The 26,314-nt window shown below is 44.6% G+C and overlaps 1 protein-coding gene across 2 annotated transcripts in view; it reads left to right on the forward strand.

Moving 5' to 3' along the window:
- SETD3 (SET domain containing 3, actin N3(tau)-histidine methyltransferase) overlaps nt 1–26,314 on the forward strand; it is a 452,863-nt gene that overhangs the window by 404,105 nt on the left and 22,444 nt on the right. For both annotated transcript variants that reach the window (XM_085626427.1, XM_085626428.1), the window contains exon 10: nt 10,829–10,995. In XM_085626427.1, coding sequence (XP_085482553.1) covers nt 10,829–10,995 — 167 coding nt within the window. The remainder of the gene's footprint in view (nt 1–10,828; nt 10,996–26,314) is intronic.

The following is a 26,314-nucleotide window of genomic DNA, read 5'->3' on the forward strand; positions in this document are numbered from 1 at the left end:
CTTGCACCCAAAATAAAACCTCAGCATTTCAACAGCGGCTAGGTCAAATGTCTCATCTGAAAGTTTCAAGGAACTACATGACATGATCATGTAGTGGCTGGGCTCTGAACATGATGCCACGGCCTGCAAGTCAACTGCATCCATACATTCATAAGGCCTCTGAGTTGGAGGTCAAGTTGTTTTAGGCCAAGGTTTGTAGGAGACACCAAACTGTTGTCCTTCACCTCCAAAGCAAGTCTTCTGTCTGGCATCTTCCTCCTCGCGGCATTTCTGATAAAGACATGAAAAGTGTCCTAGGAAAGAAAAGTCCTCTTTTTCCTCAAGGACACTATCCAGAGACTGTTCAGAGTCTCAACGCTGTTTCCTGAAGCAGGACTATCCCTTATCGTGGGATAATATCCTATAACTGAAAAAGATGAGATCACAGTTTCTGGGTCCATCAGCTGACACGCTGCCAGTCATGGCCTTAGAGCGGCTAATGATCAATTTGTTCAGATTGGCTGCAGTATGCTCTGGGCAACTCCTCAATGGGAAGCACGTTACTGCAGACTCTGTGACTTGGGTGACTGATCCAGACTCTGCACCTCTTCATCGTTCTGCTCCAAAACAAGAAGTCAAAGCTTTCTTAGGTGCTGTCCCTCTTTTGGATGGACCGCGCTTTAGGCCTGCCCCATCCACAGAGCAAATCACAATGCTGTTCTTGCAGCTGTCAATGGAGGAAATTATCAATGGGGCACAAGAGAAAGTTCAGGAAATCTTTAGCAATGTACCTTTGCAGGGCACGTACATAGGACTCAGAAATTCACCTGGATGAAGGAGTTCAGCTCCGATTCCAAGGCCCTTCAGATGCCTTAGAAGGACTATGGCCACAACAAGTATGATGATTTGGAGACTGATAAACTCCTTACCTCCTTATAATAATAATAATTTTTACTTATATCTGTGTCTGCAACACCCGAGCTCCTGTACATGTCATTACCTCTCTGCCCTTACCTCCGAGGAAAGTTTCATAGTTTATGACTGAAAAGCAGCTGAGGCACTGGAATTCACACTGTCCCAGTGTAACATTTTGTCTGAGACATTGCAACCCTCCTCCTCAGTGGTGAAGCCCTTGCTTCCATTCAATTGGATCAGTCATTGCTGATGGGTTGAAACCCTTGTCAGGCCCAGCAGTCCACAGACAGATAGCCAATCATCATAGGCATCCACTGGGTGACCCTCACTTTTTGTTTTCTGATCTGTCACAGAAACCTCTGACTGTTCAAATGCCCTTCTCAAAGCAAAACCCATATGCCTTGTCACGATGTCTCCCATACAGAGTTTAAGAAACTTCACTCTGTTGGCCAGAAAATATTTGTTTCAGGCAGACTGGCCCTCTACACTGCTAATGCCTTCTGCACTGATTAGTTCATGCTTTGTGGGAGTGGCAAAACCTAGTGCCTGCGCGACAGACCACACGAAAAAGCAATTTACAGATCTTGGCTATGACTGATAGGTTGCCTCCAAATAGATCATGAAGTAGGACTGGAATCTGAACACCGTTGTCCAGTCCACGAGCACAGCTATTTGTGCTGTATTGGCACACAAGGGTGCTTTTCATTAGATATACCAGAGATGTCCATTGCACACTCATGCGCATGCCCTTTAATGGCGAGCTGCTGTTCAGAGAGCAGGCCGATTGATTTCTTCTTGCAGCAGTTTAACAACAGTAGAGCTACTGCTCGTGCACTGAGCCTGGCTACGCCATCACAATAATTCAACGAGTATTACATAATATTTTGTGGCTGCTTCAAGGCTACCAATTTACTGGTCTATATTTGGGCTAATAGTCACTCTGAATTTCTTTACAAAAGTGCTGGCAGTCATGTTGGTCATGAGTATATGTATTTCTGGACTCGGACGACTGGTTGGTGAAGGTGGAGTCCTTGGTTCTGCTGAAGCAACACGACTTAGGCCACATGAAGGCCTTTCCTACCTCCTGAGAGGATCACAGGTATTTGGAAGGTAATTCTGAAGTTTCTGACTCGTATGCCTGATCTGCTTGCTCTCATGGGCTAGTTCATCCTATTGGTGTACCACATCAGATGGCAGAAAAGGGCCCTGAACTGGAGCCTAAGGTCACAGGTCCTTATCCAAGCACTACCGCCTCCCTTTTCCGGCACACAGTGAAGGTAACTTCACTTAAGGTGTGATGCATGAAATCCCATCTTCCAATGGGGCTACTGCTGTTATCCTCATTTATAAAGGGAGGAATCTGGTGGAAGATGTATCCCTCTAAAGAACAGGTTATATACCTTTGGTAACAGCATTTCTGGAGATTCATAATCTTCCTAAAGATTCCTCACTGCCCTACCTCCTCCATTGTGAGTTAGTGCATTGATTAATCCCTCGGTATGCAAACATATTGTGTGCTACATTTGCAGCTGCTATTGATACTCTTGGTCCTCTCTGCATGCATTTGTGGAGCATGGAAAATGTTTCAGGAACTGTTGCCTGCTCACCCATTGGCATTTAATAATGTCCAGTTTCTTCATGTTTGGAGGCGGAGTCATGGCTTATGCTACCTAGTGGCACTGGAGAGTTATTGCTGGGGAAAAGAAGACCAGTCTGAAAGGATGATTCATAAGGTGAGAAATTTGTGGGAACATGTGTTCATGAGAAATATTGTAACATATAGTAAGTAACATTTTCTTTAGGAAAGGCTTTAAATACTTCCTCTTGATGAATAAGTGGATTAGGCATCAGATATTTTCCAGGCAATACTTTGTTGCCCATCTGGCATGCAACACACTGGAAGCAAATATTGATGATGATGGTAATGTCTGCGGGGTCTTTTGTTCATCCTTGTGGGCTGAGGTGGTTAAATATGTTGATTTCCTTTTTAATTGTGTGCCTCACTGTTCTTGTGGTTGAGGCCCTAGCCTTGTGAGCAGGCAGGACTCGGTTAGAAAGCAAGATGGGCAGCTCCACGATCATTTGTTTCGGTGCAAATAAATGATATGGGGGAAGAGCACATGTCTTCAAAGCAGAAGTGACATTGAATGTCGTAGTGGTGTTTGAATGTTTGATGTCTGCAAGTTCTCTGTGTTGTTCACTCTTAAGCTGGTGTTGGGGGTATCTTTAAGAGTTGTGTGTATTGCTTCGCCCTCTCAAGTAATAGAAAATACTGCCCTGCCACACAGAAGCTCAAACACGACAAAGCAATAAAAACAAAACACCACCTGGAAAGGGATTTCACTTTTATAAAATGAAACGCATCAAAACATGGCTCTCAAAATAAGGCATGGGGTTTTATTTGTGCAACAATCTCTAACAAAAAGGCTTTCCCAGATGTCAAATGAACTACATTCAAATGTATATAGAGATATATATGTGCAAGCAATAATAACACACTTATAAGTAGGCAAATGCAACTGTTAAATGCATGGCAGATAATATAAAATGAAGTACAAGCAGATAATACTGGACGTCCTGCAAGAAATCAGAAAGATATGTACACTAAATACATCAGATGAATACAACCACTGAAGACTTGGATGTGCACACACACTCTCACATCACAATGATGATTATAGCCACTGGAGACTTGAATGTGCACACAGACACTCACACATCACAGTGGCAATAATTAAAAATAAAATACATCACCGCCTGCAAACTTCATCTTGGCCCACTCCAGACTGGGGGATTCACAGCCAAGTTCAAGAGACTCAGCAAAACCGGGAGCTTCTGCACTGTAGACACATCTATTGTTAAGGCGCTAATCCTAGTTTCCAAGTCAAGAAACCCCAGCTTTATAATCTCAAAACACACTAAAAGGTTCCGAGACGCACTCCTCTGCGCCAAGGAAACTTACTGGAATTGGCCACTTTACATACAAGCATTCCAAAGGCAAAAGAGTTCTTGCGTTCCTTCTGCACTTTTACATGGTCCAGCATTTATCCTAACGAAGATTACAAAAGTCTCCGGGTATACATTTAACAACCTCCAAAAGCACAGAAAACAAAACAACCTTGAACGTGAATAGCCTGAACAACTTGAGTAATCGGGGGGCCTGCCTGTGCATGCAAAAAGCTCAAGCTAGACAGAGTCCGAATTTTAAGATGACATGAAGGCATGTCAAAGCCAATGGTAAGAAATTCATAATACTTCCCAATGTACAACACAATGCACGTTTGTGCACCACTGCCTATAGCATCACACACTTTATCTCCCAATGTACAAATAATGTGCATTTGAGTACCACTGAGTAACATTACACTCCGAGACCAAGAAGTACATTCAACACCCGTCTCTCTCATATGCTTTCAAGTGCGCATCCCACACGTTCTGTTCCTAGCAAGGCTATTCTACTCTGTGAAAGCTATCCCACTTTAATATTACAAAGAGACACGAAATAAATCTTCAAGAAAACGTACACATGCAGGAATACATTCAAGCTAGGGTGAAGTAAAAGACCAAAAGTCAATTAAAACAATGGTAGTCAAAGGTCATCACGTGGTTTCAACACATAGAAGTGCCTCCAGTACTACATTGTGGTATGACTATAGAGGCTAGGGGCGATAGTCTTAATCTCTGTGGCATTCTATTTGAGTAAGCCTAAAGTGTGGAGACCTTTTGTCGCACATTAATTGGTCTCTTTTTCGTCCTTCTGTTTATTGATATCTTTCTTCATTGCTGGTTTAAAAGAAATTTGGGCAGGAGTCGGCTAAATATGAAGTTTTAGTTGGACATTGTGTGTTCAGAGGCCTGTCTGTGCCATAGGCTTTAAGAGTTTGTCTGAGAGTGTGTCAGACATTGCAATTAAACTCTTTGCTATTATTATTGTTTAATTAAATAGGTGGGTGTGGCTGTTTGCTATCCCTAATAGAATGTTTGCTACAGTATCATCTTTTTGAGTTTAATTTTATTTGAAGTAAGGTGCTGATTTTACTTGAAATGCTTGCATGTCTAACTTAGAGAGCAGTAGATCTGTGCTGTAGTTTCCATTATTCACTCTGTCGTGATGATCTGTTATCATCATGTATGGTTTTTCTTCAGTGTGGTGGTGTACCTAATTCATTTTACGGTTAGCGTGTTGGTGGCTATTTAATTGCATAGCTTTGGTAGCCTTAACTTGGAGATGTTCCCAGTATCAAGTCTACTGTTGCAAGTGTTATCGGTAATTGTTGAGACTCGCTTAGTGGAATTGTTTGCAGTAAATTATTGTTTTAATGGGATTAGTTGACTCTACAGTTTGCACCAGAGTCTTGTGGAAGTATTTGTATGTAGGTAACTTGGTTTGCTTTAGCAATGCCCCATGGCCTCATTCTTATCTGGCAAGCAGAGATAATGCTCTCACAGTAAGAACTTCCAGTTCAATGAATGACGTACTGCTCATGTGCAAATTTCTTCTACATGTGGAATTTTCCATGTTAAACTGATTCCTGCAACTTCAATTCCATGCAGCTCATTTTCTGACAGCAATGGTAGCTGAAAGCTAGGTATTTCTATGTCAAGACTGTAGTCAGGCTAATGAAATAATAGAGGCTAAGTCAGACAATCGTTTGAGATGTTATGTCATGTCATTCTTACCAACGAAAGCAAGCCCCTGGTTAAATAGTCCCATATTCATTACCGTGACCGCTATAGGAGGTGATTAATGGTATGGTAATTCTTTATTGTATACATTTCTATGAACACCAATATAGTAAAATCAATAGCAAATATAACTACAACATCCTATGAAACATCTTTATATTGTTACTACTTTCTAATAAATCTTGGTATGTGCACCACTTATTGCTGTCTAGATCATCTTGACATCCCCAAATGGCAATCAAAATCTCATTAATTTGGAGTAAGCCAATGGATTTCATACTACGTTCAGTAGATTTCTTAGTTGTTCTAACCAAAGTAGCTTCATTGATTGTTCTAATGCCACTTGATCGAAATAGTGGGCAAATACCTCTTACGTGGCTCAAACAGAATGGGATACATACATATGCTCAATTGTTTTCTTATAATTTTAAGCTAGTCTAAAAAGTTTCAGCTTTAGTCATATGTTGTTCCATCAGCCTTCAAGTTGAAGAACTGCAATATAATCATCCGCATCTTAGAAGTGCTTTTTTTCTTCTTTTTTGCATTTTTGGCTTGATGTTAAAATCTAGATAGAATTGTCTTTTCATCAAATTTGTATTTTGCGTATACATTGAATATTGATGCTTTTGCGGTTGTAGTAATTCTCTGGAAAAATGTACAGCTTTTATTTTTTTCTTTAATAAAGGTTTACATTTTAGTTTATTTTTTAGTAAAATGTGTATCCATTGATGGCAGTTGGTAACCATTAATTAATTTAGGTTGTTGACTAATTGGCATCAGTGATAATCACAGTAGAGGTAATTACATCTTTTCAGATACGATTTTTGAAAGTATTCGTTTCTGAAATCATAGTCGCAGAACTAATTAATGAACTTTATTTTTTCAATTGCAAACGGAGAAAGCAATCCCAATTTGAGTCTTAATGAGCAATGAGGCGTTGAAGTTCGAAGGATTAGCAAATAAATAATATTTTTAATAAACCCGCTTTTTTAGCCTGATCATAGATTTTGGAGAAACTATCCAAGAACTGTTAAGTGTTAAGGAACCAATTTAATATTGACAGCATAGATATTGGATCTTTTCCACTGCCCCTAAATTTCCTTGAGTTATGATCATATTCATGATGTCAGTGTTCCAGTTATTTTGTCAATTTCAACCCCTAGATATGGGCAGCGTGCGGATTGTTCATTTCAGTTGGATCACGGGGCCCATTGAACTTTGGTTTGGTGTATCATGTTTTTAGTTTTTGTAAATTTGACCTTTAGTCCGTTCAAGTTGTTGTATTCCTGTAATTAGTTTAAATGTTTCTGGATGCCCATTTGTGTTAAATAGTTACCAAATCATCTGCATAGGATATGTGGCTACAGTTGTCCATGTTTTTAAGAGTCATCATCAGGATGATTCAGGGCCTCTAGTATCTCAACAATATATATATATTAAATAAGTAGGACCATTCACAGCTGGTATTTAAGGTGTTTAGCTATATTTATCTGAGAGTATCACCCTGATTAGCTAATATAGCAGAGTATGATCGATATCCCATAAAATAAATTGCCCCCTAACTGTCCACTTTGTCGAAAGCCGTTGAATAATCTATAGAACAGGGAAATATGTATTACCCATTCCTTGTATGGCTGTGTTGGCTAATATGGATAGTCGAGATGTCCGTGGTGGAACAATTGGTATTTGGTAAAGTTTGATGTTATCCGATGTCCAATTTGCTAAACAGGTATTTCGCAAATATCTTTCCATATTAGTTTAATAATGCAATCTTGGGTAACTAACTCGTTCAGCTTTTGGGTCACATTTATGAGATTGTTGCAAAATGGACACTTTCCAAGGTAAAGGAATTTGACCATTCAAAATGCTGGTACACAATTGGGGCAATATAGAGCTTCAGCTATTCGGTTTAATCTTTAGTATAGCTATTGGGATCCCATTAGGCTCTTGTGATCCTGACAATCAACACCTTATAATTATTTTTTATGACATCCTCTTTAACTGTATACTTTGCCTGATCCTTATTGCCAACATATAATTCATTATTACACCTTTTTCACTTGCTATATATAATTTTATAGTCCCAGTTTTTTTGCAATGGGATGTTCCCAGACCTATTATCGACCAGATGTTTCGAGAAATTTTTGATTTAATTAATTCAAATAGTTTGACCCCAGCTTCTTTTTGCGCTTAACATTTAATTGAAAATGTTATTTTACAGGCTATGTTACAGTTCTCTGATTTCTATATCCCTAGAACCAGGAGGATACTTCATAAGCAATCTTAAGTTTATTTTGTTTTGTATTTCCTTTTTTTCTGATAGCGTAGAATCTTACTTTCCTGAGTCCAGGATGTTGTTAATCCAATTTGTAAAATAATTGACATCCAACATGAAGCCCCGATCTTCATAGACAATTTACTTGTTCATTAAAGATACAATAACACATTATTTTCTTTGTTATAATGACTCTAATATCCTTTGCTGTAAGTGTACTTGATTAGTTGAACTGAAAATTAATGGGTCTATTCCAACAACACATTTTCTGATGCACCCCACCCCAAGAACATTTATCTAACACTGTGAAATGTGACTTTTTTGTGTGGTATCAAAACATGAAGATGCTGTTCTTTGGCTATTTACAGCCTTATTCCTATAAACTGCACAATCCTAATCGTCTTCCTGTGAAAGTTTCTTTCATGTATGAACATTCAAAAATATAATCTTCTTAGTCAAATGTCTGGTCTTCTCCATCACAGAAAGTGTATAACTTTAGGATAAAAACATAAAGATCAGTATCAGTAATGAGATAAACACTTATTTTTACCCCGATGCTGTTTTGAAGTTAAGATTTTACTTCTCTATATAAGACAATTGTTGATACATTCTCTATTAACCGTTAGTCTTTTTACTACACCCTTTGCAAGAGTTCTAAAGAATGTTGTTGTTGGACTTGGCCTTTTCTGCACGGTCATGCCCAGACATATTGCCTTCCTCCTCCCATTTTTGCTGAATTCATTTTTGTTGGCTTTGGAACTCTGTGCACTTTACCACTGCTAACCAGTGCTAACATTTATGCCCTTTCCCTAAACCATGGTAATTTTGGCTTATAGGCAATTGGCGTGTTTAATTTACTTGTAACTCCCTAGTAAGTTGGCTGTACATGTGCCCAGGACCTGTAAATTAAATGCAGCTGCTGGGCCTGCAGCACTGGTTGTGCCACCCACTTAGGCAGCCCTTTAAACATGTTGCAGACCTGCCATTGCACAGTCTGTTTACGCAGTCTTAAACTGCCATTTCGACATGGCAAAATAAACCTTTGGGCCTGCCCGAATCCTTCCTTTTTAAGACATGTAAGTCACCTCTACAGTAGGCCCTAGACAGCCCAAAGGGCAGGTTGCAATGTGTTTTAAAGGAAGGACATGTACTTTTAAGTTTTACATGTCCTGGTAATGAAACACTCTTGCATTTGGTTTTTCGCCACTGCATGGCCTATCTCTCCCATCGGGATAGCTTTGGAGTTGCCTTATTACATTTTATAAGTGTAATTTCCAAGTGGGAAGAGATGACCTGTTTATGTTTTGTGTCTCTGAAATCACAATTTAAAATCCTAACTTATGGTGAAGTTGAAGTTGGATTTTAAATTACTTTTAAAAAGTTGCAATTTTCTTACCTTAACCGTTTGGTGCCTGCAGCCTGTCTCTGGATCACACGAGTGGGTGGGCTTTGTGTATTCCTCTTAGACAGCCACACACAATGGGAGCTTAGGTGTGACTGGATGGGCCATCACTGGCAGGATGGGTGGAAGGAGCTGGGCACAACCCTACTTACACTTGAATCGGTTGCGTCCTGCCTCCCCACTAAGGGCTGCATGTTCCCTGTAGTTAGTAAGGAGCTAGGGCCAGAAAGGCAAGTCATCTGTTTACTTCAAAGGCACAACTGTGTATAAAAGGACGTCTGGTACCAGCTCCTCAGTACAGGTCTGCACTTCTGGATAATCTGCCAGGAAGAATTATTGCTGTACTGCTGCAAGGACTGCCACTCTGCTGCTCTAAAGGAACTCCTATAGTGACCTGCTGACCTTTTGCCTGGAGAAGAACTGGACCTGCAACTTCTTCTTGAACCCAGGACCCCAGAGTGACCTAAAGGGCTAGTCTGATGGCCTCCTGATCTGAGCCCCTGGGGCATAAAGGCTCCTGAACCCAGCTTTAGCGGCGAGATCCGAACCTCCAATTGGTGCCTCTCAGGTCCTGGACCCTTGGTGGGGCTCTTTGAATCAAGCTTTTGTGCTCTTTGCAGCCATGAATGGGCCAGTGTGCACCAGAATGGCGCCGCTTGCATAAACTTTAGCGTGAGCCACTGCCAGCCCGTCTCTTCGCACAACTAGCATTGATCGCCCATGGAGGACTGTGACTGAGGAGCTCCGGCCCACCCGTCTGCAATGCCTGGCCTGCCCACAAAGCTCTCTTTGCTCCCATAGACCCTTTCCAATGCAAATGGGATTCTTGGCACAGAACTTGAAAAGGTAAACCTTCAGTGGGGACTAATCAGGTACTGTATCCATCCAGCGCTCCATCATGGTAGGCCTGCACTTTTGACTTTGACCCAGCCCAGTGCGACCAGATAGCCATGGTTGGTGCCGTTTTAGGCACTAAATTGAAGTTTATGCTTTGAAAATTCAGAACTCCGGTTCTACTGATTTGATTTTTGTCATTTTGGTCTTATTTTATTTATTACATTTTGCTTTTCATTTTTAACCTGGTGTGGGATTTTTTTTATGGTGTTTTCGCTTTTTCTACTATTTGAAGTGTTGTTCAAATACTTTACACATTTCCTCTTAAGTTACGCCTGACTGCTCTGTGTCAAGCTACCAGGGGTTTGAGCACAGGTTAATTTGGGGTTTGCTTGTGCCTTGAATTGTGGTTGCTGCTTGACCAGGGCTCACATCCCAGTCAACCAGTAACTCCATTTCACAAAACAGTTATGCAGCCTACATTTATCCCCATGGTGTTCAGTATTATTATCCCCTTCGAACTTGCCTGTCTGGAGTCATATGTGTACCCTTTGTTTAAGGTAATGCTACGTTCTACTATTTTACTTTAGTCTATGCAATAATATTTTTTTGCAGTTGACAGTCATTCAGTAGATAGTATGTTTAGAAATAGAAGTCTGCATCTTAGCGGGAGACTATATCGGTTTTCTTTGTTGCTATGACTTTAAATGTTTCTTGCCTTTTTTTTATATTTGTAGATTTATATTTTTTATGGCACCCGTTCTAATGCTGAATTTGTGATCCACAATGGTTTCTTCTTCGATAATAATTCACATGACCGAGTTAAAATCAAGCTTGGAGTGAGTAAAAGTGACAGACTATACGCTATGAAGGCAGAGGTCTTGGCTCGTGCTGGCATTCCCACGTAAGTGAAACATGTTTTTAAATCATAAATTAAAACCTAATAATTATTGCTTGGTAGACCTTTTTTAATTAAAAGTACCCTGTATCATTATAGCCCACCTCCTGTCTGCTTTGATTTTGTTATCCTTCCTTATAATGATTTATAATTGTAAAATACAAATAGACAAAAGCATCATAATGTGTTTAAGCAGAATACCAAAGCTATATCTTTGTTTAATTTCTTTATCTAATAGTTAGACTTTTTCTTTTATATGGTTTTATCTTAACCTGATTGTGGATAGATAATTTTTGAACATTTTAGATTTCTAAAACTTATGTGTTGTACCTCTAATAAAACTCATTAAACCTTTAAACATAAAAATACTAGGTGTCTGAGTACTTAAGATAACAAATACAATGCATTTGTATTTTTGATCTCAAAAAGATGTATAGTCTCTAACAGATAAGGCATTGCCAAAGGTAAGTACCTTGTTCAAATAATCCATTGATTTTGGCTGTTCAAAGAAGTTAAACTGGTGGCCCTGTTCTCTGCAGTGGTTACTTTGGCTTCTAACAGTTCTCTAGGCATAGACCTAAGCTCTTCTGTTGGCCTGATTGTGGATTAGTTCCACTCCCTCATACAAGGTGAGCACCTGTTCACTATAAGCAAGACAAGGAAAAAAGTATGCATCTTCTTATACCTCGCTTGGTCTCCCAAACTCCTCCAAACTGGGATAAATCTTACCTGCATTTAGACCAAAGCTGTTTGGTCCTTGGACAGACTGTAACCTATGTTTGTTAGTCTTACGGAGAACAGACATCCAGGATTGTTTGTTGTGTTATCCTCCTTAACTCTGAGTGTTAAAAAGATTTGCATCTCTGATTGCTCCATAGGGCATTCCACAAGCTTATGGCGAGGAAAAGGCCACCTCTTTTGCCTTTATCATTCATGTTTCCTTTAATGTCATCTGCACGGCAGCCTTGTGGCATGTAACATTAGTTCATGAGCTGATGCTCCGTTTCATCGTACTCTCCCCAAAATTATAGGTTGAGTTTTTTTTGCCCATAGATTGTGTTTACTCTTTGAAATTACATGTTTTCATTCCACCCACAAGTGTGGCTAGGAAATAGCATTAAGCACAGGATAATCACTCTAGTGGCTCTTTTACTGATATGCTGTATGCTGACTCTCAATCAAAATTTAAATAAACAAAAGTATATATATATTTATTTTGAATGCAACACTTTTACGGAAAACAGGCTTTCCTGCATTTAAAAAAAAAAAAATATATATATATATACATATATGTATATATATATGTGTATATATATATATATATATATATATATATATATATATATATATATATATATATATATATATATATATATATATATATATTATATTCTTTATTTAAAAGCTTTCACAGACATGTTAGTCTTCTGGCCCTAACAGCCCACCATTTGTGTGATGGGTCACAGTGAGTTACAATTTGTAACCTATCTTATTAATTTTCATGAAGTAGATAGGATTGCGAACCACTCTGAATGGAAATGTTATGAATCAACCAGTAGTACATAGGTAGGTTTGTAAAATTGTTTAGTGGTCACAAAAGATGACCAATATTTAGTACATTTGGCATATACTCCTTAAATATTAGTCTGTCTAAACTTCAAATGGTGTTTTACACATATTTACCCCCTGACCGCCTTCCAGTGCCTTGATGTAGCAGAAATCTCAGCATAATATTTTAATATTTCAGTCAATCTTTCGAAAAACTTCTCAGTTTTGCATTCACCATTAATTTATTAAAATACACTAACTACTTTACTGGTACTTTAAATATAATTCTCTGCCCATCTCTCGATTCTTGACTGCTGGTCTGTTCAATCAGTAGTGTTCTTCCTTACTCATTTACTTAACATCCATGCATCTTTACTTCTTCCAATTGCTTACTTCTCTTTTCCTTACCTATCCCGTTTCATCTCAGTTTACTGTGCTGGCTCCGTTTCCCTTCTGTCTTTGCTTTTATCTCTTTAGTATCCATAGCCTACCTTCTCTCTCCACCATTATCAAGCTGTCTACTCCCCCAAGCCCTGGCTTGCCTCTCACAAATACCGCCAGCATGGATTCCACCAACTGCTGCTTTTTGAGGCTATACTATAAATTTCCTTTATTACCTGCACAAAGCCAGTGCCTGCTTCTGTCTGTTATCCATTTTGCCCTTCCATGCATCACTTTTTCGGTGTCCTTGAAAATTAACTTTTTCAGTCCATTTGCCATCAGTATAATAAACATCCTCTCTCACATATATAACTAATCTGGCGTTGTTGGTCTGGTGACAAACCATACGATCCTTCTCATGGGGAAGTCCAACCCTCATCTATCCTTTGCTTGGCCAGAGTCCTTAGACTCCCCTCCACAACTTCTCACTGAAGCTTGCAACGTTAGTGTTTTGTTTGACAGTGAGCCAACTTCCACACCACACTTCTGTCACCAAATCGGCCTTTGATATTCTTCATCTGCTACGTGGAGTTCATCGTTTAGTCCACTTGCTTTAAACATATTCCCACCATCCTTGCCATTGTGATCTCCTGCTTTCACTTAAGCAACACCTTATACATTGGCTTGCTCAATAGATTTTTTTGCCAAACACCAACTGGTTCAAAACTATGCAGCTGGGCTGCAATTTGGCTTGAATTGTCATGATCATATAACATCAGTACGCCAAACGTTCCACTGTAACTATAATACCAAGCTGAGTGCTTTTTTGTGTGATGCCAACGTCTTGGATCCCACCCAATTTGGTTTCAGAGAGGGGCATAGCACTGAGACTGCCCTTCTCAAGTCCACTGATGAGATTAGGAGAGGGCTGGACCAGGGCGGTAAGGCGGTGTTGATTCTGCTTGATCTCTCCGCCGCCTTCGATACGGTCCACCATGGAGTGTTGATGGACCGTTTGTCGGCTTGTGGATTAAGGGATACTGCTTGGTCTCTTATTAAGTCCTTCCTTTCCGATAGATGTCAGACAGTTGCTCTGGGCGAATTTGTCTCCAAACCTTTCTCCCTCCCCTGTGGGGTCCCGCAGGGATCCTCCCTGAGCCCTATGCTTTTTAATATGTATGTAAATTCTCTGGCCCCTTTGATTGAGTCTTTCGGCTTCTCTTTAACATCATATGCTGATGGTACTCAAATAGTAATCTCTATGCAACCAGGCCAGGAGAGGGCGTCGGGGGAAAGGTTACATGATTGTATGGGAGCTGTGGGAGTCTGGATGACGCAAAATTGCCTAAAGCTTAATGCTGGTAAGACTGAGGTGATCCTATTTGGCAATAATGTTAATCTTTGGACTCCTAGTTGGTGGCCGGAGACTATGGGTTCTCTTCCAGTCCCTTCCAGAAAGGTCAAAAACCTGGGTGTAGTGCTGGATGGGGGCCTCACTATGCAGGACCAGGTGAACGCCGTGGTCTCCGCCACCTCCTATATTCTTAGGAGTCTTAGAAAGGTGTTACCTCTTTTGCCGACGGATTGTAAGCATACAGTAGTTACAGCCTTGATTATGTCTCGACTTGACTACTGTAATAGTCTCTATCTGAACATGCAGGAGGGCAATATTCGAAAACTGCGAATGCTCCAGAACTCAGCAGCTAGGCTGCTCACGGGAACGTCTAAATTTACCTCCATTGCCGACTCCATAAAAAAACTTCATTGGTTACCGGTAAAAAAGCGAATTCTTTTTAAATCTCTCGGTTTAGTTTTCCGTGCACTTCAGGACTCAGGTCCGCTTCATCTGAAACAACAGTTTTGTTGGTATGTACCAGCAAGACCACTGCGCTCCTTAGGAGCAAAACTAACTGTACCTCCCATCATAAAGAAAGCTAGATGGGGCGGTAGAAGTTTTGTCGCAGGGGCAGCTAAGGCTTGGAATGAACTTCCTTTTAGTTTGAGAAACTCTAAGGATCTATTGTCATTTAGGAGAGTGCTTAAAACATGGCTTTTTTGATTCTTATATCTACTTGGACTGCAGCAAGCGCCGGGACACCCTAGGGTAGCTGTGCGCTATAAAAATCGTACTAACATAACATAACATAAAGTATAGAGTAGACTTCAAAGTATTCTGCTTGTCCATAGAGCCCTTCAAGAAATGTCTCTAACCACATGCCCAAGTCTTTTGTCCTATACCATCCATCCAGAAGTTTCAGACCTACCAATCAGACAATCTTCATCTACTCATTTCTTCTCAAAGGTTTTGGAGATGGAACCTTTCACTTAGTCATATCTAAAACTGGAAAGTGACTTTGGGAGATTAAGGAAACCTTTAAAAAAACTTTCAACTAACCCAAGCTACTGGCACCCCGACACCCCAGGCATTGACACCTATGACTTGGACCTGCTGATTAGACACTTAAAACCAGCTACTCCTTCCGAGGTCTGCAAAGTAAGCCCTACTAAAGGCTTTTACACCTCCGCCTTTTAGCGCTCTGAGACTACCCCATTGGTTTATAGTACAACTCAAAACCCCGCAAGAAATAACAAATATAATAAACCTACAGTTCTCTGAACTGCAGTTGAATTTGTTTTTTCTTTTTCCTTTTGTATTTTATCCTTGTGGGTACACTGAGATGCAAGTGCTCAAGGAATCCAATGAATAAATACAACCTCTTCTTATAATGGATGTGGACAATAGAGTAAATGGCTGTGTCAACAGTTGTAGGAAGGGAAGTCCATGGAGGTGGGTCGGAGGGGGGTGTTGAGAATTGTGTAGTGTGAATGCACCTCCCCCTAGTAATAGATAATTATTAGTACAAGAATGTGCTTGTACGGTTGACATGATGCTCCACCTGTTAGTTGTTACGACTTGTTTATTAGAAGCAGCATTTCACCATTATCCTGGTCAAACTGGGCTTCTTTTTTGAGGTTGTTTTAAAAAAATAAGAAATCTAATTTCTTGTCTGGAAGGTAACTTTATTTTGCCCATTTGAATGTTTACCTTTCTCAAAGGCAAAATAGTTTTTGAAACCAATCTAGTTTACGGACGAGATTTTTGCATCACCTAGACACTTTGTTTCAGTGCTTTCTTCTCATATCCTTTGACTTTAGTACATCAGACCATTTACTGTCTGGATGCCAAAACAAAATGAAAAGGTTACTCATTCTTTCTGATAGATACATCTACCTGTGTATTCCTCACCTTTTGAATATCCCCCATGTGCAGAATTCCACAGAAACTTTTCTCTATAGCTGTCTTGCGTTGACGAGGACGTCATAATACCACAGCTCTGCACCCAACTCCACGTGACTTTATTGGAGCCATAGGAAGACCTTGGCGCGCTGTTGTTAGTTCCCTTTTTTCCGTGCCGTTGACTCAACGTTTTTTCCCGGGCTCTTCATACTGTGGGAGATTTCTTCCTTTTCTGTAGGTGCAACGTTGTTGCAAGTGAAGATGTCCCTCCGAGGAATTCAGGATTCAAACCCTGCAGCGAATGTGGCAGTCAAATGTCCATCACCTGCACAAATATTGCCTTTGGTGCCTGTCGTCTGACCATGATGTTGAAGCCTACGCATCATGTCGTCAGATGAATCTGAAGGCTTTAAAAGTAAGGGAGGCAAAGCTTTTTATGGCAAAAGCTAAAAAGCAGAAAAGAGGTCGTCAAAGGTATCTGCCTCAATGGGGTCACTGTCTCTGCTTACTTTGAGTTAGTTCAAACAGAAGTACAAGAAGGAGTGGCGCCATGCTTCTTGATGTCGCACTTCCAGGAATGGTTCGCCGAGGTCGGTGTCCTAAGGTCTGATGACTGGGGAAGGGAGAGATGAAATGTCTCCGACTCCATCTTCCAGGGTGCCTCCAGGGTCGTCCTAGCTTTGAGGTCAGTAACTCCTACAGAACGACCTCTGATTTGGATCCAGTGGTACCTCTACTGCATCCGGTGTCAGTGCCGACCATCCAGGAGCATGAGTATCCAGTGTTCTGTAGTAGGGGATCTCTGTGTATAGTCATAATCTAGTGAATAGTCCCGCCCATGTGCGTGGACCCCGGAGCAAAAAAAAAAAAAAAAAAAAATCTCTAAAGGTGACAAATCATGCAGACCTGCATACACCTTTAAGAGAGAATTTAATTTAAAGACAGATAATGCAGCCTATACCCACAGGCTACACTGTCCAGTACTTCAACTAGAATTCCACCAACATCCACAAACAGCACTGCCTGTCCAGCTTTTCTCCACATAGGAAAAAACCCTGCCTCTACCAGCAAAAGCCTCTGGAATGATAGAGAGGAAGGAGTGGACAGACAAGCCCCATAGGCTGCCATTATGTGGCTTAGAACAGGATACTGTGCCTTTAAGAAAACTTTCCAGATTTCCAGAACTTTCCCCAGTATCCCAGAATGCTCAGCAGGTCCCTTTTACTTTGTTCTTTTTTCCGGCTCCTGCTAGCAGGACCCTGGAGCATTGAGCTCTCCCCTTTTCAAGGGTTTATTGTAGTTTTTGTCAATTTTTGTCACTTTTTCAAGTGCTTAGTGGCTGGTACTGTCAACATGCCTGGCTTGTTCGACAAGTGCCCGGAATGTGGTAGAAAAAAGGCTAAAACAGATCCACACGAGGTGTGTATAGGTTGCCTTCCCCAGTCCCACGTGCCTGAAGACTGTGATATCTGCCACTCGTTCTCAGCCAGGACCCTGAGGGACAGAATGAAGATCAGGCTTCAAGTCCTGGAGGAGAGAAGGCTGAAGGCACCAGGTGGGTCTGGAGGGGCTGATTTGACCCATACTGAGGCCTCTGGTGGGCTCCCCAGGGGCAGGAAGACCAGTAAGCGTCCCCACTCCCCGTCGACGGCGGCGTCGAGGAGGATGACTACCATCTGTTCGCCGTCTCCCCAGGGCTCTGGGGAGAAGCGGCGTCGACGGTCGACGTCGAGGGACCTGAACAGGCCGCCGTCGACTACATCGACATCTTCGTCGTCGCCGTCCAGCAGTCGGCGTCGAGATCGGACCCGGCGTCGGCGCTCGCCGTCGAGGGGAGATCGCCGTTCGCCGTCGGTGAAGAGGAGACGGTTGACGTTGCCGTCGAAGAGACGATCGATGTCGAGATGATCGACGTCAAGAAGATCGCCGTCGAGGCGAAGGTCGCCGTCGAGGCGGAGGTCGCCGTCGAGGCAGAGGTCGCCGTCGAGGCAGAGGTCGCCGTCGAGGCGAAGGTCGCCGTCGAGGCGAAGGTCGACGTCGAGGAAGAGAGAGTCATCGGGATCGGTGTACTCTGTGGTGTATACGCCTCCTCGGATGCCTACGTCACCGCCTCCTCCCCCACCACCTCCGACTCCGCCTCCACCACCACCGCCAACACCACCGCCTCCACATCCGCAGCTAGCACCACTGCCTCCGCCGCCCCCACCTCGGTCGTTACCATGCACTCCGTTGGGGCTGCCGGCGGTTCCCCCGAGGTCGGTTTCCCTTCCGAGGTACCCGACTCCGCCGCAGGGGACTCCGAAGCCGCAACGTCCGCGGTCGCCGGGACCGGCTAGACCGGCGGGCAGACCGAAGCCGAAGAGTTCGCGCTCCCGCTCTCTCAGGAGGAGAAGATCACGGAGCCATGGACGGTCATCGTCGGACTCAGGACGACGCCGTAGGAGGCACAGGTCCAGGTCGCACACGCGGTCCTCGACCAGAGACTTTTCCCCGACGCTGTCGGACTCGCCGGGGACTAGGGTGTCTCTGGTGGACGATTTGGTCTCTTTCCAAGAGGTGCTGTTGAGAGGGGCAGCAAAGTTGGGTATCACGGTGACGGTTCCAACACCCACGACGTCTGTGATATTCAAGACACTTCATAAGAAACATCTGTCTCGCCCTCTACTGCCTCTTGTACCAAGACTGGTGGAGCCCGCGTTGGAGCTGTTCCTCACTCCCGCGGTGACGAAGGCCGCCCCCTCCAGGCTCATGAAAAAGTATAGGGCCCCGGAGTCGGACCCTACCTTTTTGAGGGTGGACCCGAAGCCGGATTCGGTTTTCGTGACGGCGGCGAGGAAACAACATGCGACCGCTCCTTCATCGACGGTCCCGCCTGACAAAGAAAGCCGCTGGCTGGATTCTGCGGGCAGGAAGGTGTGTGGGACCGCCGCCACCACCATGAAGGCGGTGAGTGCAGGTGCTTTGTTGGGGCGTTACGACCGGGCCCTGTGGGAGTCCCTGCAGCAGTATGCGGACCTGCTGCCCCGGGACAGGAAGGAGGACTTCTTGGAAACAGTGCGCGAAGGCATGCTGGTTTCTAATCAGGTGATCGGCGCGGCGGCGGATGTCTCCTTGTTGGCCGCCCACGCCTACTGTCATGGCGTCCACCAGAGGCGGCATTCGTGGCTGCGCCTGACGTCCCTCAAACCAGAGGCGTAGCACAGAGTGGCCAACCTGCCCTTCTCGGGGGAAACCCTGTTCGGAAAACATGCGGATGATGAGATGGCCCGCATGAAGGCGGAGGCGGAAACCCTGACGGCCGTCGGGTTGGAGAAGGCCGAGAAGAAGAAGCGCCCGTTCCAGAGGCGGTTCGGGTCTACGGGCAGAGGGCGTGGGCAGGGTTCGGGACAGCAGCAGCACCAACAGCAGCAGTTCCGGAAGCCCTTCCAGAAACGCCAGAGGGGTAGAGGAGGCCAGCAGGCGACTACCACTACCAAGGGCCCGGCCGGGTCTCGGCCCTGAGCAGCTACTTCCCCCTCAACCGTTACCCACTCCAGTGGGGGGAAGCATTCAACTTTTTCTGGCAGAGTGGAGAAAAATTACTCAGGACTAGTGGGTGCCGAATATTGTTTGCAATGGATACAGTCTTCGGTTTATCAGCCCGCCTCCAACGATTCCGCCGGTCAGCTCTCAGTTCCAGCTGAGAGCTCCAGGCGGAGGCAGACATCTTGTTGAGAAAAAAGGCGGTAGAAGAGGTACCTCTGTCTCAAAGGGGAAGAGGTCTGTACTCTCGGTTCTTCCTCGTTCGCAAGAAGGACAAGAACGAGTTCAGGCACATTCTGGATTTGCGACAGGCAAACAAATGGATTCGCAGAGAGAAGTTTCGCATGCTATCGTTGCATCAGATTTACCCTCAGCTGCAACGGGGAGACTGGCTCTGTGCCATAGATCTACAGGATGCGTACTTCCATGTGCCCATAGCACGGAAGCACAGGAAGTTCCTGCGATTCCAAGTCGGCGCCAATCACTATCAATACACAGTACTGCCATACGGGCTAAAGTCTGCGCCCAGGACCTTCTCGAAGTGCATGGCGGTGGTGGCGGCACATCTGCGAAGGAACAAGGTGTTTGTCTACCCGTATCTGGACGATTAAATGATCAAGGCTTCATCCTTCTCGGAAGCGCAAGATCACTTCCGATGGACGTGCGCTCTCTTGCACAAGCTGGGGTTACACGTCAACATGTCCAAATCGGTCCGACTCCGGTCCAGTGCATACAGTACCTGGGAGCCTCCATCGATACGCGGTCAGCAAGCGTGTCTCCTTCGGAGGAGAGACGGTTATCACTCCTTCGGAAGGCTCAGGACCTCAGGACTGCTCCGTCGACGACAGTGAGGAAGGTGTCTTCTCTACTGGGATCGATGGCCTCCTGTATCTTCCTCACGCCTCACGCACGGCTACACATGAGACCACTGCAGGAGTGCTTGGAGGATCAGTGGGATCAGAGGACAGGCTCTTGGGACGACAAGATACGACTGTCTCTGCATGCTCTTCAGTCTCTGAAGTGGTGGTGTTCGGCGGAAAACCTCCTCAAGGGGGTTCCCTTCCACAAGGACATTCCCACGACGAGTGTCGTGACGGATGCGTCTCTCCAGGGCTGGGGAGCGCATTCCGGGGACTTGCAGATTCAAGGAAAGTGGTCTCCTTTGGAATAGACGTACCACATCAATTTCCTGGAACTCAGATCTGTCTTCCTGGCACTGAAGGCCTTCCTTCCGTCCTTCCAGATCAACTCGCTGCTGATACAGACGGACAATACAACCACGATGTATTACCTCAACAAGCAGGGGGGGTCGAGATCGCGCACTCTGTCGCAGGAGGCGCAGGCGATCTGGCACTGGCTGCTGGCCCGAGGACTGACGATTACGGCCACGCATCTGCCAGGGGTGCAGAATGCTCAGGCGGACGCCTTGAGCAGGCTGATTCAGGAAAACCACGAATGGGTCATAAACGACGAAGTACTAGGAGAAGTCTTCGCAAGGTGGGGGACTCCAGACGTAGATCTGTTCGCCACCGCCGAAAACAGCAAATGCCGAGACTTCGCATCCAGGTACTACCAGCGGGGGACGCTGGGGGATGCGCTATGGATCGATTAGCCGAACAGCTTTCTGTACGCTTTTCCACCCATTCCCCTGATTCCGGCAGTGCTCATCAAGCTGTCCCAGTCCAGGACGCGGATGATCCTGATCGCCCCGGAATGGCCCAGGCAGTGGTGGTTCACGGACCTACTTCACCGGTCTCTCCTTCCTCACATGCGGTTGCTGTGCAGGCCGGACCTTCTCACGAAGTTCGGGGGGCGGATGGTGCACCCCAACCTCTCGTCTTTGAGTTTGGCGGCATGGCTCCTGAAATAGTGCAATATGGCCATCTGAATCTACCAGACGATTGTATGGACATACTGAAGGAGTCTAAACGACCTTCCACTAGGACATCCTATGCCTACAAGTGGAAGAGGTTCTGTATCTGGTGTAAGTCCAAGAACTTTGATCCGACGACATGTAAGGAAGATGTCATCCTTCCGTACCTTTTACATCTGGCGCAGTCTGGCCTTAATTTCCATTCCATTAAGGTTCATCTGGCTGCTTTGACTGCTTACAGGAAATGCCCTTCACAGACTTCCTTCTTTCAGATCCCTGTGGTCAAGGATTTGTTGGAAGGCTTGAAGAAAGGGTTTCCTCCCGTCAGACTTCCCTCGCCTTCCTGGGACTTGAATGTGGTGCTGTCCAGACTGATGAAGGAGCCTTTTGAACCCATTCACAAGGCTTCATTGCAGCACCTATCCTGGAAGGCGGCGTTCCTAGTGGCCATTACATCGGCCCGCAGGGTGAGTGAACTTCAGGCATTATGTTGTCAAGAACCTTATACTGTATTTCATGCTGCTAAGGTTGTGATGCGTACTCACCCTAAATTTCTTCCTAAGGTTATCTCTGACTTTCATGTCAACCAGACCATAACTTTACCTACGTTCTTTCAGAATCCCTCTTCGCCAGCGTAAAGGTCTCTCCATTCCCTGGATGTTCGGAGGGTGTTGAAATTTTATCTGGATAAGACCAAGGATATTCGTAGGTCTGACCAATTGTTTGTTAATTATGGATCAGCCAGGACTGGTCTTGCGACCTCTAAGCAGTCCATTTCTCGGTGGATTGTGTCCTGCATACAATTGTTTTATCAAAAGGCTAATAAGACCTTAGGGGGTAAACCTAAGGCTCATTCCACCAGGGGCAAAGCTGCCACAACGGCTTTGCTGCGTGATGTTCCTATTGCGGAAATCTGCAAGGTGGCCACTTGGAAGTCGGTCCATACCTTTGCTGCGCATTACTGTCTGGACTCGGATGCCAGGGCAGATGCTCAGGTTGGGCAGGCCTCGCTGCGAAATTTGTTCGCACAGTAGTGGTTTTGTCTTGTTTGTTCTCCACCGCTGTTGTTGTGTGGGGATGGGCTTGCCATTCTATTCACTAGATTATGACTATACACAGAGATCCCCTACTACAGAAGGAGTAGTTTCTTTTCTGTAACTCCAGTTCTGTAGTAGGGGTATCTCTGTTATAGTCATAAGCGCCCGCCCTCCTCCCCGGTGGAGAGATAATTATTCATATGAAGAATGCTACAGGTCTGGCGTGCTACGCCTTCAAAAAGAACTGAAAGTAAAAGGGACCTGCTGGGCATTCTGGGATACTGGGGAAAGTTCTGGAAATCTGGAAAGTTTTCTTAAAGGCACAGTATCCTGTTCTAAGCCACATAATGGCAGCCTATGGGGCTTGTCTGTCCACTCCTTCCTCTCTATCATTCCAGAGGCTTTTGCTGGTAGAGGCAGGGTTTTTTCCTATGTGGAGAAAAGCTGGACAGGCAGTGCTGTTTGTGGATGTTGGTGGAATTCTAGTTGAAGTACTGGACAGTGTAGCCTGTGGGTATAGGCTGCATTATCTGTCTTTAAATTAAATTCTCTCTTAAAGGTGTATGCAGGTCTGCATGATTTGTCACCTTTAGAGATTATTTTTTATTGCTCCGGGGTCCACGCACATGGGCGGGACTATTCACTAGATTATGACTATAACAGAGATACCCCTACTACAGAACTGGAGTTACAGAAAAGAAACTACTCCTTCCCGACTCCTGGGGGTGATCCTTCCACCTTTTTAAATGCTATGTTTAGCTTTTATGCGAGGGCTACGACTTAATCTGGTGCACTGGCTGGCCCTATGGGTCCACTTTCTTATTCCCTAAGAGGCTTTCAAGCAGATTACCAGCAGGCTCCTTTTATGCCTTTCATGCCGATGACTCCACTGACCTGGCCTCCACCAGCGTAGAGACCGCTGCAACCATTGCTAGTGCAAGAAGGGTGATAGACTTTGATACTGATCGATCCTTCATCGGCGCTGTCCGGATCCAAATTGGTATTGTATCGCCCGGATCTGAATCCACCGCTGTATGAACAGCTGCCAACGTCGTTGCCCAAGTCACTGCCAACTCATAAGATAAGATCTAGGTAGAGAGGCTCAGAGGCTTTTCAAAGAAGAAAGGTATTTGTATGAGAATCAGTACATTGAAGAAGGCGAGAATGTGGTCTCGGATCCAGAATTTGAAGGATTGGAGGTAGCAAGTGGCCTAGATACTTACCCAAGTGGTAATTGTTATCTCTGAAAGGTACAGCTTCACCTGAAGTTACATCTTGTCACACTGTGATTAGAAAGACGACATCAATGTTAGAGTTGCCTCTACCTTCTGCGGAGTTAAAGTCTAACTTGTTGACTGGGGTGCTTCGTTCATCCACATCATCGTCTGAGCTACTGTTACTATTTAATGAGGCTGTTACTGAACCAATTCTTGCTATGTGAAAAAAGCCTATGTATTTGGCAGCAGTGTCAAGGTCTGTTGCCAGGTGGTACAAGCCGGCTCCAGTGTTTTTGTCATCACACCCCACCCCTGAAAGCTTGGTAGCACAGGCTTCTTGTTCTACCAAACTGTTGTGTGGTTCTTTTCCGACAACTCCAGCTGACAGGAGTCTAAGAGGATGGAGCAATCTTCCAAAAAGGTCTTCTTTTCTGGAAGTATGGCCCTTAAATCTACAAATGCTATGTGTTTATTAGGGTGTTATGTACATGCTTCAAACAACTCGGCAAGGGAGGTCATCCCAAAATAGCCTAGAGATCGCCAGGGCCATTTTTCGGAGCTCCTGAGTGATGGTCAAGTAGCTGCTCGCCAGCTGGTACAGTCAGGTCTGGACACTGCTGACTCAGTGGCCACCAGGAGGCATGCCTGGGAGCGGGGTCGGGCTTCTCGCCAGATGTACAGGCAACATTGATGGATTTTCCCTTCGATGGAGCATAGTTGTTTGGTGCCAAGGACAGTAAGGCGACTGCGAAGTCCTTGGGTATTCATTCGCAACCTAAGGACTACAGGCAGTTCCGTAGGTTTCAGCCTTAACTTGTACTTTCAAGGAAGAAGTTGGCAGCAGCAGTAGTAACAGCAGCAAGCCTCAAATTCCCTTTGTATGAGCTACAGGGGAAGAGGCAGAGGTAGTCAGCATGGATCTGTCCATCAACCAGCCTCCTCCTTCTCTTTTTTCACGGCCAGTGTTGCAGGAAAGCAGCTCACCATCTTAGAGTATGCTTGCCCAGTTGGAGGATGAGGGACCTATTGTCTGCCTCACTGGAGGTCTGTCTCTACAGACCTCTGAGTTTTAGACATTGTAGAGAATGAATATGCCCAGCCCTTCCAAGAGTATCCCCTTGTCCCCCCCCACCACCCCACCCCCGACAAGATCCTTGTGCGGAAAAGCATCTTCTGCTCCTCCAGCAGGCGGTGCAGACGCTGCTTCAGAAGTGTGCAGTAGAGTTGGTTCCAGACCAGTAAAGTCAGGGATGTTACTCCCAATACATTTTCTGATGCCCAAAAGGATGGTCGTTTCTGGCCAATCCTAGACCTCAGGATTTTCAAATTGTTCCTCGTGCAGGAAAAGTTAAAAATGCTGACCCTGGCACAGGTACTTCTTGCACTGGAGAAGGAAGACTGGATGGTTTTGGTCGATTTGCAGGATGAGTATTTTCACATCCCTGTTCTGAAAATGCATTGGAAGTAGCTTTGTTTTATGGTGGGGTCTCAACATTATCAGTTTGGTCCTCACAAAGGTGATGGCAGTGGTGTCGGCACATCTCAGAAGGTCAGGGATACTAGTATTTCCGTATCTGGGCGACTGCCTGATCAAAGCCAAGTCTCCAGAGATGGTGTTGTGCCATTTGGAGTTGAGAGCACAACTCTTGTTCAGCTTGGGATTTTCAATAAATGTACCCAAGTCTCACCTGTTGCCCTCTCAGTACAACCTGTTCATAGGGGCAGTACTGGACATTTCAGTGAGTTGTGTCTTCCCTCCTCAGAGGATTCAGGACATGCAGCCAATGATCCCGCTGTTTCAGAACAGAGCTTTGGTTCCAGTCCTGAAGGTCTTGCACCTGCTTGGTTTGCATTCTGTTGTTAGCCATGCACGCTGGCACATGAGTTCTCTTCAGTGGCTCCTCTGCATGCAGTGGTTTCAGCACAACGGATATCTCAAGGAGTTGGTCAAGAGCTCCAGAGACACTGCGGCAGATCTTCAATGGTGGAATGTGTCCGGCAGTCTGTCTCAAGGGACGCCGTTTCACCCCCCACCTCCAGTTGGCCACAGTAATAACGGATACCTCCACTCTAGATTGGGGAGCTCTTCTGGGGTAACTGGAAATCAAAGGTCTTTGGTCTCCAGTGGAAAGATTGTTGCATTTCAATCTTCCGGAATCGCGGGCGATACGTCTGGCTCTCAAGGTCTTCCTCCCTTCCCTTCGCAGTCAGTCAGTTCAGGTCTGAACAGACCATACTACCATGATGTGATATAAACAAGCAGGGAAAAGCAGGGTCATATATTTTCTGCAGAGAAGCTCTGCGACTGGTCCTGGACTCGCGACCATCTGATTTGCATCATCGCAAATTACTTAGCTGCAGTTCTGAATGTACGTGCGGACAGTCTCAGTGGTGTCTCCATCCTTAAGTGGTTCCTCAGTTAGACCTGTTTACACCTTTATGCCTGGAGATTGAACGGGGCAACCAGAGTTCTTTCTCTCTCCTATCTGATGTGGTGGATGTTATTTTA

The sequence above is a fragment of the Triturus cristatus genome, chromosome 9 (genome assembly GCF_964204655.1).
Source record: "Triturus cristatus chromosome 9, aTriCri1.1, whole genome shotgun sequence".
Classification (NCBI taxonomy): domain Eukaryota; kingdom Metazoa; phylum Chordata; class Amphibia; order Caudata; family Salamandridae; genus Triturus; species Triturus cristatus.